The sequence below is a fragment of the Varanus komodoensis genome, unplaced genomic scaffold, assembly GCF_004798865.1.
Source record: "Varanus komodoensis strain SLA01 unplaced genomic scaffold, ASM479886v1 scaffold5, whole genome shotgun sequence".
NCBI classification, from domain to species: Eukaryota; Metazoa; Chordata; class Lepidosauria; order Squamata; family Varanidae; genus Varanus; species Varanus komodoensis.
Genome location: NW_025336087.1, coordinates 43,869,749 through 43,885,944, shown reverse-complemented (window position 1 = coordinate 43,885,944; position 16,196 = coordinate 43,869,749). Strand labels below are relative to the sequence as shown.

Here is a 16,196-nt window from a genome sequence, read left to right as displayed (position 1 = left end):
ATGAACTTTCATTTGCAGCTGGCTCCTCTGCAACACAGAACTACTGCTTGCTAGCAGCTCCATCATTTTTGCTGAGATAATCTTAGCTGTGTGTGTACATTTACATGCATGCCAAACTGTGTTGCAGTGATTGCATAGTGCACTTACCCTGAAGCAAAAGGCATTATAAGCCTTAATTGAGACTTGTCTGACTTTTACTCTCATCTAAGTGTGTACATCCCCAAGTCAACCTGAAAGCATGGCACTCTGGGAGGAGAGGATTAAACATTTTCCCCACTTCTTCCACCTTGAAATTCTCCTCCCCCTTGCAAGGGATTAAAACAACCTGGCTAGTGGTGAGGTGTGAATGGAAAAAGTTCTAACTTACTTCATCCAGAATGACATAGTCTGGATCCGAATTAGGGCTGTCTATGCTTATTTGAGAGTAAAAAGGCCGCTCACCCTCTGCTGCATTCCAGGCAATTAGCACAATATGTAGTTTGTCAATGTTTGTATGAGTGAGAGAGCAAGAGCAAACGAGAGCATATCACTGGGTCACACTAGATGTGACATTATCCATATCTTTTAATGTGCTTTGTGTTCGGTTTTACATACATACACACAAAACCACAAACCAGTGTGAGGAATATCAGCTTGGATTGGGACCCCAGCTGGAGCAAAACCTCTTTCCCCCACACCCCAATCTGATTGCCCCTACCCTTAATTTAGTAGTTAGATATCAAACACAACAGGGCTAAAGACATGAAATCCTGCTGAAAATAGCTGTCTGTAGGAGTAATCTTGGTCAGGATTATGGGGCAAGGGACAAGGTGAAGCATCCAGCTTGTGTGTCATGAACCCTAACTTGCTTTGTCCCCACATTCTGACTGATATATTTTGATAGGATCACACATTTAAAGTCAAGTGTAAGTTGACCCTTAGGTTGATTCTGGTTCCAGTTAAGTGCTTATGAAAGACAAATCTCTTACGTGGTTACCGCCTCTTTCTGGGTTCCTGTTCCTAAAAGCAGTGTCATTTTCCTTGTTCAAACTGTCACTTCCATAATCCTCCTGAAAGGCACAATAGTGAAAGATGGTTCAAATGTGAAGACCCTGACCAACGCATTGAGCAAGAACAGGAGTAACATCTACACCACTTCAGTAAGAAGGAATCACACTGAAAGACCAACAAAGCTCTTCTCAGACATTCAGTCTGTTTCAAGTAAATATGGGTGGAGAAAGCTGGTGCAGTTTCTCAGCAGAAGCCCCTGGTCTAACCATGGGTCAAACTACAGCCTGTGGGGCAGATCCAGCCTGCCATGGCCATTTATCCGGCCCACCTCAGAGGTTTTCAATGCACTGCGTGCACACCCACCTCACCCACCCGCCCCCATGTGGGGAGGTGGTGGCTTGCTCACGAGGAGATCGTTTTGGACTCATTCGGAGAAAACGATCTCCAAGCGAGCAAGCTGCTACATCGCACGCCTGCCGCTGCATCGTGGTGCGTGCCCGCCCCCACCCTGCCTCACCTCCCCTTGCCATGCGCACTTGCCCATGCCTCACTGCGCCCATGTGCCCTGCCCCCCGCCTCAGCACCCACGCACCCCACCCCCACGCCTGTGCCGGCCTGCACATCCCACCAACACCACCTTTCCGGCCCGTGCCCAGCACTGGCACCTTTCAGCTGGCCCCCTGGTGAAAAAGTTTGAGGACCCCTGCCCTTCATGCTCATTTGAAGGTTGGAATACAGCCTACAGGCCCATGCTCTGTTATTTCATTCTTCAAATGCCCTCATGCAGTATGGCAAGGGCTGTGCACAGAATCCCATCCGTGCTACTCATGAGCCATCATGCCATACTGGCTGCCTGAAAAAGGCAGTGAGTCCAGTTTAGAAGCTAGCATAACAGGAAGCATGAGAAGCAATTGAAAGATGAAGCAATGTTAGCAGGAAGCATCCACAGAATTCAAGCCTAACCCAAATCACTTCTGCAGTGGCCCAAATGACCTTGCTCAATGTCTTACTTGCAGGCCATAACAAGTGTTGGGTTGTTAAAGCAAGAGTACCTACTGACCATGCAAAAACTAGCCTGGCCTTTTCTTGTCCCCTTTCTTGACTGTTAATACAGATCTATATATGCAAATTCAGGATTTCTAGGATTTACTTACATTTCAAGGAAGTGATTTACTTTCAAAGAAGCCAAACTAAGCCAACTAATTTTCAGTCTAAATTACCAGTCCCTAAAAAAAAAATCTTGACTTAATTGGCACCCTACACCCACATCCAAAAGCAGTAGTTCCTCTTCAGTTACAACTGATTTGCAACAGCTGTGGATAGATATGAGAAAATGCACACTAGAAAGTAGGTAGTTTTTAAAATATTGTATTTATATCTATTTCCTTAGGAACCTTTTCATGGGTGCTTAAAAATTACAATTCTGGCACTGAAATGGAATTCCAAAAATTTGGAAGAGCCCCAATCCAATAGTGAGCCAAGGTCAAAGCAGGGGGACACCATCACATTAATTTCCTAATTCCCATTCAAAGCCTGCACCAGTGTCAACTGACCTGGAAGAAGGCCCTCTGAGCTGAATGGATCTTACTTCTCTAGGCTACCTCTCTACTGACTTGTACAGGATTGTGTTGCAAGCCACTTGTTCATCGGATGTGCATTCAGGTAAAACAAAGGCTGTTTTGTGGCAACAGACTGCACTCCTGACCTGTGTGCTTGTTAGAAAGTCCATAGAAAGGTTTCCTGGTGCACTTTTGTCTCTCTACTAAGATTCTGTTGAATGTACAGAGGGTGGGGTTGGAGTCTGTGACCATATTATTTCCCAAGCACACTGAATCAACACCTTCAAAAGCTCAGGGTGTGACCTAAAGCTGCAAATGATGCTTTCTGGGCTACAACAGTGGGGAACACAGAGACTTCCTGTGACCAGGGATGAACAACTGAGCAGGAGTGGCAAGTTGGTGAACTGTTTCCTCCATCACACATCCAAGACCAGATGCAGGAAAATGAAACATTCATTTGCAACTCAGGACTACTGCTTGCTAGCAGCACCATCATTTTTGCTGAGATAGTCTTAGCTGTGTGTGTATGTTTACATGCATGTCAAACTATGTTGCAGTGATTCCATAGTGCACTTACACTAAAGCAAAAGGTAAGGTAAGCCTTAGCTGAGACATGTCTCACTTTTTACACTTACATCAGAACTTCCTGCATAGGATGAAGCTGTAACTGTACAAAAGCCTCTTTTTGAAGGGCTCTCTTGTCCAATGCTAGTGGAAAGTAAATGACAGTCACTCATCAGCCCAGTGGACCTGGGCAAGAGGCCATGCAAGTACATAGGTCACCTGTCACAGTCCTCCATGTTACAATAAGATGTATGGTATTTCTAATGAGATTATATAAATTATTTCTAAATTTGCGAGTATAGAAATAGATTGACATATGCAAATTGCTGTCCTTTCCTGTTATTTTGGCCAAACACAGCAGCTTATAGGCTTGTCTATTATGTCTATTATGGCATTATATTAAAAGTAAAAGAAAAATGAAGAAAGTGAAGAACAGTTGGGTGGGAGAGAAAAGGAATAGAAGATAAGGAAAACTGAACATAGTTTTGATAGTGTAGAGGGATAGGAAGCACAATGGGTGCTGGGAAAATATCTTCAATTCTTCATTTCCCTCACATTCTGCCAGAGATTTGTAATTAATCTTTCCTCCAACTTTTTATATCATAGAGTCATAGAATAGTGGAATTCAAAGAGGCCAGAGGGCCATCGGATCCAACCCCCTGCTCAGTGCAGGACTCCCAAGTAAAACCATCCTTCTCAGATGGCTTTCCAGTTGTAATGTGAATGCCTCTAGTATGGGAGAGCCCACAACCTCCCTAGGAAATTGGTTCTATCGTTGCACTTCTCTAACAGTCAAGAATGTTCTCCGTCAGCTTCTCTGGCTTCCCATTGAAGTCCGGGCCCAATTCAAGGTGTTGGTGATGACCTATAAAGCCCTAAACGGCTTGGGTCCTGGTTACCTGAAGGAGCGCTTACATCCATATATGCCCGGCCGCCCCTTGAGATCGGCGGGAGAGGCCCTTCTCCAGGAACCCTCCGTGAAAGAAATTAGGAGGGTGGGTACTCGGAGGAGGGCTTTCTCTGCGGTGGCGCCTAAGTTATGGAATATGCTCCCCAGAGAGGTCCGCCTGGCGCCGTCGTTATTTGTTTTTCGGCGCCAGGCGAAGACCTTTTTATTTAAGCGGCATTTTAACTGTTAATATTATTGGATTTTATCTGGCCAGGGCGGCTTATTTTATATTGGGATTTTTGTATTTTTAACCTAATGTTTATATTTTTTAATTTAATATTATAATGATTTTTTAACTTATTGTTGTAAGCCGCCCTGAGGCTTCGGCGAATGGGGCGGCATAAAAATGTTTTAATAAATAAATAAATAAATAAATAAGAAATGGTTCCTGCTGTCTAGCGGGAATCTGGCTTTCTATAACTTGAGCCCATTATTCCATGTCCTGGTACTCTGAGATGATTGAGAAGAGATCCTGGTCTTCCTCTTTGTGACAGCATTTTAAGTACTTGAAGAGTGCTATCACGTCTACTCTCAAGTTTTCTCTTCCTAAGACTAAACATGCCCAGTTCTTTTAACCTCTCCTTGTTTCCAGTCCTTAGATCATCCTTGTTGCCTTCCTCTGAACTCTTTCCAGTTTGTCTGCATCCTTCTTAAACTGTGGTGTCCAGAACTGGAAACAGTACTCCAGATGAGGCCTAACCAGTGCGGAATAAAGGGGAACTAGTACTTCATGGGATTTGGAAGTGATGCTTCTATTATTTCAGCCTAAGATAGCATTTGCCCCCCCCTTTTTTTTTTTTGCTGCCACATCACTTTACTGACTCATATTCAGCTTGTGATCTAAAACAATTCCAAGATCCTTCTCACTTGCAGTGTTGTTGAGCCAAATATTGTCCATCTTTGCATTTGGTTTCTTTTTCCTGGGTGCAGAACTTGGCATTTCTCCCTTCTGCATTTCACTCTTGTTTTCAGTCCAGTGCTCCAACCGGTCAACATCACTTGAATCTGCAAATCTGATCATAGTTCCCTGCATTTCCTCATCCATTGGGCCCAGGACTAAACCCTGTGATACTCCACTTGTTACCGCTCACCAGTTTGGGAAAGTGCCATTGATGAGCACTCTCTGAGTTTGATTCTGTAGCCAGCTGTGGATCCATTTCATAGTTGTTTCATCCAGCCCACTTTTAGCTGGTTTGTTAAAATGACTGGTTTCAGCAAACATATAAATGATTAGTTCCTAAGATGTTAGCTCTAAGAAGCTCTTCACCCAGTGATCTTCATCAGGGACCCGATGGTTATCCACCCCCACAGTGTGATACTTTAAGTAATGGGGGAGGCCCTAAAAATTAGGTGCTCTGTTCTTCAGAAATTCCCCATTTTAAAGGTATATGTCCCATGATAGCCTGGAGGAACAGGACAGGAATTGTTTAGGATCATACTGATTCTCATTTCTTCTTTCTAAAAAGATGGTATAGTAGCAGAGTCTTAGGGAAGTTGAGAAATAATAGTTTATAGTGCTTTATGTCTCAAGTTAATGCTGGGAAAAATAGAAGAAGGGGACAGCAGAGGAGGAGGTGGCTAGATGGAGTCACTGAAGCAGTTGGTGTGAGCTTAAGTGGACTCTGGGGGATGGTGGAGGACAGGAAGGCCTGGAGGAATGTTGTCCATGGGTTCGCGATGAGTCGGACACGACTTCGTGACTAACAACAACAACATCGTCTCAAGTTAATACAGTGGTACCTTGGCTCACGAACTTCACCCAAATTGGTCATGAGCCAAGTCAAATTTCCCCATAAGGTTCAATGTAGATAAGGTTGATCCGTTCTGTATCACAGCTACACAAATTCACAAAAAATTTGAAGCAAAGTGACAAAGAACAACAAAAATCATGGCCATCTCCCCCTCCATCATGACCATGATTGTGCCCATCATCCCTGCACAAGCGCGACCATGATTGCGGCCGTAGATGGGTGCGATCATGGGCCAGCTGAGGGGGAGATGGGCACAATTGCAGGCGAGCTGGGGGGGGAGATGGGTGCGATTGTGATTGTCACTCGATGTGGAGTTCGTGACCTGGGGCAAAATTTTTCAGAAATTTTTGTCTGCAACCAGATTTGGTCATGAACTGAGGTGTTCGTGAGCCGTGGTACCACTGTATAGCATCCCAGCAACTGAAGATATGGTATATGTAATGTGCCATCTGATTCTGCATGGGGTTAGGTGTACCTGAGCGCACTGATTTCATGACATGAAGGTGCCTGAAGTGAAGGACAAAATGCTGTCCCCCTGCATGCCACCCACAAAAGCAGACTGGACTGGCTATGGAATCTGGTTCATCCTTGGAGCATCTTCTATCTCACCAGAAATTGCAGACTATCTCAAGGGATGCAGAGGGAGTCATTTGGTACACACTGCTTTGTCATCCAGCAGAGGGAAAGGACAGGAGGCTGGCACTGCTGGCTCATCTGCTCCACCCATCATCTGCTGCCTGAGGCACCTGCCTAACTCTGCCTAATTGTACAGTAGGCCAGTCATATCCAGCTTCTTTCAGCTGTGACCACTGGCATTGAACAACTCAGCTACTGCACAGCTACCCAGAATCTATTTCTGTTTGATGCATGCAGTTTGTCAGCTGCTGCTCTGTCCTTAATGTTCTGCACTGCATTACAAAGCTTTTCAGGGGTTCTTGCTTCATTGTAAGAATGATGAACCCACACTTATGCAAGAAATTTGAATTATACAGAAAGACACACAAGTGAAAGAAGCAACAGGTCATAAAGGTAGAGAGTAAAGCAACTCAGAAAGACTCATGAGCAGAAAAAAGCCCTACTTGGAATCTCACCTTTGCTCCAAAATCCCTACATGGCTTTAGGTAAACTACTCCTTAAGTAATTAATATTCCTATCATGCTTTTGTGCATGATTGCCCCACATTGTCCTCACATGACTGAAAGAAAAGAAAGGTTTTACAAATAGTCTATCTAAAAACAAAACTCAGTGGATGATTTTATATCACAAAGACAAAATTTGCCTGGACATTCTTTGGTGAACTTGTACATTTTGTGTAGCATGATTTTCTAGTGAAAGGTGCTCCAAGAGTGTTGTAAAACATGGTAGAAATATCAGGTCAGATGAAGGTTAATCCCTTCTGTACTTTCTTCACTTTCTGCTTGAAATCCTTTCTAGTTGGACTGCATTATGTGTTGATGCTACGTAATGTTGAACAGTTATCTAAATAAAGTCTCACAAAATGGTGAGAAAACCTGTAAGTGCACATATCTCTTGGATATGATAGATGTGAAAGGATGATAGTGAGTAGCAAGACTGAAAAGGTAACAAGATTACTTGGCCTAAAGGAGGGGAGGGAATAAAATCAGGTAGTACAAAGTGTGGGAAAACAGGCAGGTAGGCAGGAGGGCCAAATACTTCCTGATTGTTTATTGACAAGCTTGGCAGAACAAGTAGGCTAACCCAAGTCTGTTGACCAAAAGGGATGGTGGCCTTAGACAGGGTATTCATCATCGTGGGGGTCCCAGCCCCAGTGAGGATGATATCTTTAGGTCAATGGGTCAAAAAGTAGGGGCCCAGGGAACAAAGGAACCAGGCCTCAGAATGGACTGGCTAACAGTGCTACAAAAGGAGGGGAGCAGGTTAAAGGGGAGAGCTGGCTGACATTGAGTTCCTTGTAGCCGAAGGAAGGGAGCAGAGTTCAAGAGGTTTGACTAAGACAATCCCCATCTGAGCTGCATGGATAGAAGCTGCTTCCTGAGAAAGAGGAAGTATCAGGAGTATCTGAACTGGCTGATTTGTTTGGTTGATGACAAAAGGGGGAACTGTTGAAGAAATCTGATAAAATCCTGGCAGAGGGGGGTTGCTTATATGGTCAGATCCTTATAGGTCAGATCTGACCCTTATAGGTCAGATCTCTACTGGTATTGGCTGTTGGTTCAAGAGGATAGGAACTGATGGCTTGTATAGGGGCTGCTGGGGCTGTTATTTTGCTGATCAGGTAGGGCAGGTAAAGCTGCCAGATAGACAGCATTGCAATTGCCCTCATTTGCATGCCAAAACACATAGTGATCCCTGTGCCTCAGTGGCAATTTTACAACTTGGTTACAGCTAATCCAGAGTGGAGAGCCATGCAGCAAGACATCAGGGATGCCCACTAGGGTCATTATTCACAGAGGCATGCTAGAGACATACAGGCAGGGCTTTTTTTGTCATAGAACGCACCGCACCCCACCGGAACTGCGGATTTTACGAAGTGATTTTGAATCGTAGCAGATTAGCAGCAAACATCATTAACATAGTGCCTGCAGGCTGCTTTTGTGTCTGCTATCTGATAGTGAGATAGTGAGGGCACTGGCTTGGGATTGGTGTGTGTGGTCACGCACTTACTGCCAGCAAGGTGAGTTCCGGCACCTTTTTTTTTTTTTTTACAAAAAAAGCACTGCATACAGGTAACTCAAGAATGCTGTGTGGGAAAGGAACTAACAATCCCAACAAAGGGAGGGGTGATAGGGATTGGACTGGCCTCTTTTACAGTATCTATTCATGTATATTTAGCACATCTTCAGGAGCAAATGGCTTGTGCAATAGTAGCTCTTGAAAATGCTACTATGCAAGCACTAGGGAAACTGGCTGGAGAGATGCAACAAATGGAAGTATATACACCACAAATTAGGGCGACTCTGAATTATGTTTTAGTACCAAAGGAGGGGCCTGTGGGGTGATTGGACACACCTGCAAGATGGATTCAAACACAACAGATGTCAATGAAGACTAAAGAGCAATCCAAGATTACTTGGCCTAAAGGAGGGGAGGGACTAAAATCAGGTAGCACAAAGTGTGGGAAAACAGGCACGTAGGCAGGAGGGCCAAATACTCCCTGATTGTTTATTGACAAGCTTGGCAGAACAAAATGAGCCTATTGTAGTTCGGGGGTGGGTGGAGGTCTGAACTGGGAAGAAGGGCCAGTATTGGAGCAGTGAGGAGTAGATGGGTGGAAAGATTGTAAATTCCTGGTACCCCAGCCAATGAGGGGAAAGGAGGAGGGAGAAGTGGCCGGGGCAGGGCATAAAAGGGGGATGTGAACATGTGCCCAGGTGAACAGGAAAATGGGGAGGAAACCATTTTTTTTCTGTTCCCTTCCTTGCAATAAAGTTTTAAAAAGAACTCTCTGCATGCTTTGGATATTTTTCTCTTCTGATGGTAAGGAAAGAGTGATTATAACTGATACTATCACTTTGATTAAAATTATATAATGTCAATTGCACCATCACAGTGAGCCCTGTCAGAGGTGAAGTAGACAGACTCTTGAACCAGGAAAGTTTCTGATTCTAATCTGATACTCTTCAAATCTTTAGTCCAATTTTCCACACAGCTTTGTGGGAAAGTAATGTGTTTCTATCACCATGTGTTTTTGGAGACTTGGGAACAGCATGAAAGTGCATGGTTGAGAGCAGTGTGAACTCATTCCACCATGTTGTGAACCAATCAAAGAGCTTTGACTATGGGTAGTATAGAAATGTAATGCAATAATAAGAATAAGAATTTTAGTCTGTGTTGCAGGATTAAAAACAGCACTTCAGTAGTCTGCAAACCTGTATTGTCATAATGACATGGTGACAAAAGAAACACTTAAACTGTGTTGGACCTTAAGGCTAGCAACTAGCCATAAAGCAATTGTTAGAATAACAATGGTGGGAATCATACCAAAGAAGGGGCAAGCAAAGGATAATCAAGATAATCGTTCTTGGTTTTTTTAAGCAGTTAGTGGCAGTGGTGACAGGGGTCACTTTGGGTGCCAGGCTTAGGTACAGCATTGGATGCAGAGAGCCATGGGTGTAAGAACAGAAATCCCAAGGAGGGGATGTTGCTTAACAGCCAAGAAGAGCCAGATACATTTCTTTCAGCCTGTGTTTCATTTCTATAAAAATGCTAGCATACTCACTGTCTTCTGTGGTGGTGGTGGTGGTGGTGGTTTAATTCTGTTAGAAGCCTGGTCTGAGTTGCTACTTGGGTGCTTAGCCAGAGGACTACTGGCTTATAAGCCAGTAAGATTACCAAGCTCTTTTTGGATTCAGTCTGCTTTATTCATGCATTTCTATTAACAACAACCAACTGGACAATTGTTACTTCTTTCAGTAAGTTTTCTGCTCAACCTACTGTTAAAGGGGCAGCTATAAGGATAATTTCAAAACTTGGCAACACTTTGAATATCAACCAGTGTGATATACTCTTGACTTTGTGGATGAGCTAAAAGTCTAGAAGGCATACTGAGAAAGAGGACAAATCATCTGCATGTATATTAAGGGAATTTATGGTAACAACATGCTAAATAATGTCATAGTTTTAAATATGCAGGTCATGAAACCAAATGCATATGGGCTGCTTGTGGGAAAGGGCTTCCTTTTAGTTTGTTTGTTTGTTTGTTTTGCTATTTCCAGAACTTTGGTAAACTTTGCCTGGAGCTTTCTGTGTACCTGTTCCTTCTGATGTGTGTTAATGTTGAGCCCTAGAAGGTCTGCAGGAAACTGTTGGAATGATCTTTTAATCATTAGGAAGTAGATGCAGATTTGTGGGCTATTGGTTTGTGCTTGGATTTCTCTTATTTACTTTCTGCAATAAATTAACTGAAACAGATTTACTTTAGCTCTGATTGATCTTCTTTGTGTAAGTTTAATCATTAAACTGTTTACCTCTGAGAACTGAAATGTAAAACCAGAGCCAACCACACAAGGAGATCCGTGAAAGGCTTTTGCAGGGTCCTCCCCAGTTTCCATTCTAAAGTAGCTGTATGACAGGGGCTACAATGTTGACAAGTAGCACAGGTGGATGCAGTACTTCACTTTCCTGCCCTTGTCTTCATAAGCTGTTCTCATTCTCCTTGCAAGCTCCTATTAGCTGTACACTGGAAAAAGGCAGGCAAGATCCAGTGGCTTGCATTTTTTCTGTTCTAGGGTTAGTAGGTTTGGGGAATGTGATTTAGGCTGGAATGATGTGGGGAGAGGGGATAAATATTTATTCCCCTTTGTTACTGCTCCAGTCAAAATGGATGCTCTCCATAGTTGCTTTCAAGTGATAAAGGGAGCAAGTAAACAAAACCTGCCACTGTACTAATTCTAAAGCACATCTTCTCCACTTAAATCATCAGGATGGCATTATCCCATCTCCCGGGGTTGCTCTGTGGTGGTAGTTTGTTTTAAATGATGTGTGTGCATGTGTCTGCACACGTGCATGCTGGAGGTGAGCTCATTTACTATAATTTCACTAACTCAGATTGACTTGCTATGAATATTTTTCCATATTTTTATTTTTTGATTCCCTTATTTCAGGCCTTTCTAAAAACTAAACAAAAAAGAACAGATTGTATTCTAAAGATGGACAACTGGGAGACCACCATGACCGGCTAGATCACAGCCTCCAGCTTTATGGCATGATACCAAGGAGGATGCTTGTGTGCATGGGAAGGCTGCCACAGCTGCTGCCACCCTGACTTCTCAATATTCAGTTGTAGGAGGCTGAATATTTAATACATAAAATGTCAATAATACACAGGCATGGCATCAAGGGTTGGCCATGGGTTCCCATCTTAAAAGGGCCCTTCTCTAATTGTACGCACCTTGTGGGCAGTGACCCCACTGAAGGGGAGCCAAATCGGTCCTTTATTTTTTTATAATGTGTATGCTACTTTTCTACCAAAAATGGCATGAAGATTACTAATAAAACTTGAAAAAACCAGCAATAAGCAAATATATAACACAATTAAAAAAACAAACACAACAGCAGAGCAAAAAGCAGCATCCAGCTCAACAGACCTGCTCACGCATGAAAGGAAGAAAGTAGTAGTTCTTGCTGGCAGAAGGATAGCGATGAAGGAGCAATCCCGCGTTTCCTCACACAGTGTTCCATGGCCAGGGAACCAGCTGCTGCCACTTGGCTCCACGCTGAACAGCAACCATCTTAAAATACCCCAAATGCAACACCCAGCCCAACGATTACCATAACAATCTAGAGAAGTTTGGGGTATTTTAAGATGGTGGCTGGCTGGCGCAGAATGGAGTACTCCCTCAGCTTTAGGAAATCATCTGTCACCCACCAGCAAAACATGTCTGTTTCTGAGGTAACATGAGCCAGTAACAGCAGCAATGGGTGGGTCTGGCACATACAGTGGTTTAGGGAATGGCATGACGCTCAGCTTTGTCATGCTTGAAATCTCTGAACTTTGGCACCAGTCCAGCTCACTTAAAATTGACATTCACTAATATATGCCAGTCAAGGATGAAGAACTGGCCTACACACTCACCGTGGCTGAAGGGTTCCTAGTTGATGTTGGAGAACATGCGTGTAGACACTCATAGGATGGTAGGAACACTTATTAAGCCTAAAGGACCTTTCTTCCCTAGTCAATTATTTGGCGGTGGGGGTGGGATGACAATGACAGATTTTTGTTGAGACTGTGGCATGGGAGGAAAGGATGGACTGGACAGCTCATCAGACAGGACACTGTCAAGCAGAGGGTTGTCCTTTGCCAGCTTTCCAGAATAGAGGACTATGTCAAGTTAATAGGACAATCAGTCACCATAGCTGAGTTTCAGCCCCTGATTATCAAACACCCTCACAGAGTATTTACATAGGCAAATAAGAACTATTTTGTAAAATCATACTGATAGTGCTGGTGCATTTTATTAGGAGCAGATGCTTACCAACTTGTTGACAAACTAAAGTAGTCACAAACCTACTTTGTTACAACCAAAGTAGGCATAAAACCAATATTACAGTCACACTTATTGTTATTCACTCAACACAATAGCAGTCTAAGATGCTGGACACAATAATACCAGGAAGCACTGTGTTTATAAAGTCTTTGAGCATAACTAAGAAATGCCCTAAGTTAAAACAAAGGATTGCCTTATGGATACAATACATGACAACAGGAAGGCAGTAAATAGAGCTTCTGTTCACCACTTCACAACTGTGTCCAGTCTTTTAGGCAAGAGCACTTTGCATTGGCAAGGTGTATCAAGGTATATACCTTGGCAGGCATATAAGCACTTGTGGACAAAAGAAAATCTCTCTTCCTCAACACAATTCCATGGCATTATACTCTTCCATAAAAAGAATAAAAACTGTTTATGCTTACCTGAAATGCAGGGTTGTTGTAGCTACTGGCAAAAGTGCCATTAACCTCTGGCATAGCTATAGGTTTAGCCAAAACACAGGCTTGATTTAAAACAAAAGAAAAGGGAGCTGCTTTTCAAACTGGCTGTGCTCGTAGGCAATCAGTGACAACGTCCACTTAAACTGTGTGTTTAGTCTTTCTGCGGATGGATTACTTGTAGGTTACTGGCATGTAACCCCTCCCACAGCTCTTGCATTGAATTGATTGCTCCACCTTCCTGTGTCTTGATGGAGCACACTCACAGGGAAACTAGTGTAAAAAAATCCAATCTTGTGAAATTTGAAAAAGAAGATGATTAACACATGGGTGTGAGCCATCTGGAAGACATTGTGCTTGTTCAATCATTACTCCTCCTATAGCCAAGCAGGTAGATCCTTGCTTTTCTGGAGCTTTGGGAGTTGCTTGTTTTCATATTTTGATGTTGCTACATTTGAATGGAAAGAGACAATAGTTGCTAAATGTTATATAAACATGAAGTCCTAGGTTTTGATCTGGGAGTTGTCTAAGATAAGGGTGGAAAGATGGTAGATGTTTGGGTAACTTCCAGTAGATTGGTAAAGATTGTCTGACTTCCAATGCTAGTAACAATATGAAAATACCTTTCTGGAGCCCATATTATTTCGTTGTAATGAAAAAAAAGCTTTGGGGAAACCAGGAGTGGATTTTTTAGTGGAAGGCCTATGAGCTCAGTTTAGTTCTGACACTGAAAACAAATTCCTGGTCTTGAAAGCTTTTAATTTTAAATATGCATTTTTGTACCCAACTCTAATTAGTGAAGCTCAGGGTTCTTCAAGAAACAAAGTAGATTCTGCAAGACTGAACTCTGACCTTCCCTGTCCTAGATCATGGATCCTTGGACATATGCAAAAACAGAAGTAATATTTGATACAAGGCAGGGCTACTAGAGACAAACAAGTCTCATGAGGTATTTGATGACTTTGCACATAGCAACTTCCGCTCATTAATACTTCAAGGATAAGTTTAGACACATTCTATACTCCTCTCATCTCTATGAGGCCTAACATTTTGTGACAACTATTCACATACAGGCTAGATTTGCACATAAATGCACTCTGGAATGTAGCTTGAGTATCAGTTGTCATTGAATCATAGGTTGTTGATTGTAGGGTGCCATCATGTACTGTACTATGGTTTAACCATGGGTTGTTAAACAATCCAAAAACAGAACCCATGGTGTCTGGTGAACTCTAGCTTGTTTGTGGTTAAGAAGCCATGGTGAAACCATAGTGCAGAGTTTGCATGTAACAACACAGGCTCCAACAACAAAATGTGTTTTAAATTGTTTAATGTGAATTTATGATGCTTTATTGTTGTTTTATTCTATATTGTGTTTTATTGTCTTTATTGCTGTTGCTTACCCCCAGAGAACTCCCTCTCTTGGGTGCTATAGAAATAAGGAAGAAAATATGTAAATAAACAAACCCATGCTTGTTTATTTACAACAACAATCATGCTTCAACAACAATCCATACTCTACCAGTATCCTGGGTGGTTGTTACATGTGAATCAAGTCACAGTGAAACGAGGGATGTTCAAATCAGCAAAACATGAGTTTTCCAGATTTCACTTTGAAACTCATTCTATCAATATCAGTTTGCAAGCTTTGGTGTTTTTCTTTCCATGTAAAAATTTGTGCATATTTTTTATGCTTATTTCAAATGTAGGTAATAATTCTGCACATTTTAATGTATACATTTTGTTCCATTGATTAAAGCATGTTTGTGTGTATTTTAAACATTTAAACTATTTTTCAAATGTATACAACTTTTAAACACATTCATTTTTTGTTCCACAAATCATTTCAGAAACAAAGAAGCGGATAGATTTGCAGGTGGCACTCGTAACTGTGTTCAGTTCTTGTTAAACCAATTAAATTTTCATCCATCCATCAGTGAAATACAGTAACAACAAGGAAGTTCTCTTGATTTCATGAATACATATAATGTTCTTGCTGTTTGGTTTGTATCATGTAGTCATTTTCTGGGAAATAATAATGGTTATTATTTAGAAATAATGAATGCTTTGGAGCATGTAAATATTCCTGATAACTCCAGAGTCATGTCAAGGTCAAATGCTTGTCAAAAACTGTGTCTATGTGATCAAGAAAAAAAGTCTACCAGAAAAGTTACAGAACATAACTTGTTTTTAGAACCAGCAACCCACAGCAGTTAGGACTGACTCAAAATGCACATTATGCTGCTACAAAGCTGTGTGTGTGATTCTGTCTGTTGCTATTTCACAGACTCACACTAAATATGTTACAAAATGAATCTGTGGGGGACATGGAATATTAAGCATGAAGCAAGCACCTTTTTATGTAAAGAAGGGATGGTAGCTTAAGTTAACAATGTTTGTAATGAAGAGGCAGCATAGTAAAACAATCCAAGAACTCTTAGAACACTGTAAATGGCTAACAAAATTACGCAACATTCCTCTGTGCTTGGCCTGCATACCAGAGGACTGGAAACTGTCCAATTTCAGTCCAGTTTTTGAAAACTGCTAGGCTGGTGTGAAAAATTCACCACATCAAGTTTTTTTTAAAAAATGGATTCACAGTTTGCATTTCCTGGATCCAGATGTGATCCAGGTACAATTTATACTTGGAAATCCATTGTTATCATTTGAAGTCATCAAGTGGAAATAGTGCCAATTAAATTCATTACATTGTTAGGTTGTAATACAGCAAAATGTGGATAAGCCACAGGGTGGTACTGAATATTTTTTGAAGGCACTGTACCCCAAGGGTAAAAGTTGAACCTCTTCTTCAGCACCATGGTTCCAATCAGATTTACTTGCACTGTGAGATCTGATCACAGACCTCCTCTTGTTACATCTGCTTTTTGACCCCAAGAGACTCTTGATGAAAGGTACTGTTTTGTGAAATGGCCGTGTCCTTTAACCCAAGTGAACTACAAGTGTCCAGATGAAAG

General features: G+C 42.2%; 1 protein-coding gene across 1 annotated transcript in view; it reads right to left on the bottom strand.

Annotated features, from left to right (window-relative positions):
• Positions 1 to 13,311, bottom strand: part of SLC28A3 (solute carrier family 28 member 3) — a 66,701-nt gene extending 53,390 nt beyond the window's left edge. The window contains exons 1-2 of the mRNA XM_044446897.1: positions 13,207 to 13,311; positions 969 to 1,049 (exon numbers count right to left, since the gene is read on the bottom strand). Coding sequence (XP_044302832.1) covers positions 969 to 1,049; positions 13,207 to 13,260 — 135 coding nt within the window. The 5' untranslated portion in view covers positions 13,261 to 13,311. The remainder of the gene's footprint in view (positions 1 to 968; positions 1,050 to 13,206) is intronic.
• Positions 13,312 to 16,196: the final 2,885 nt, after the last annotated feature.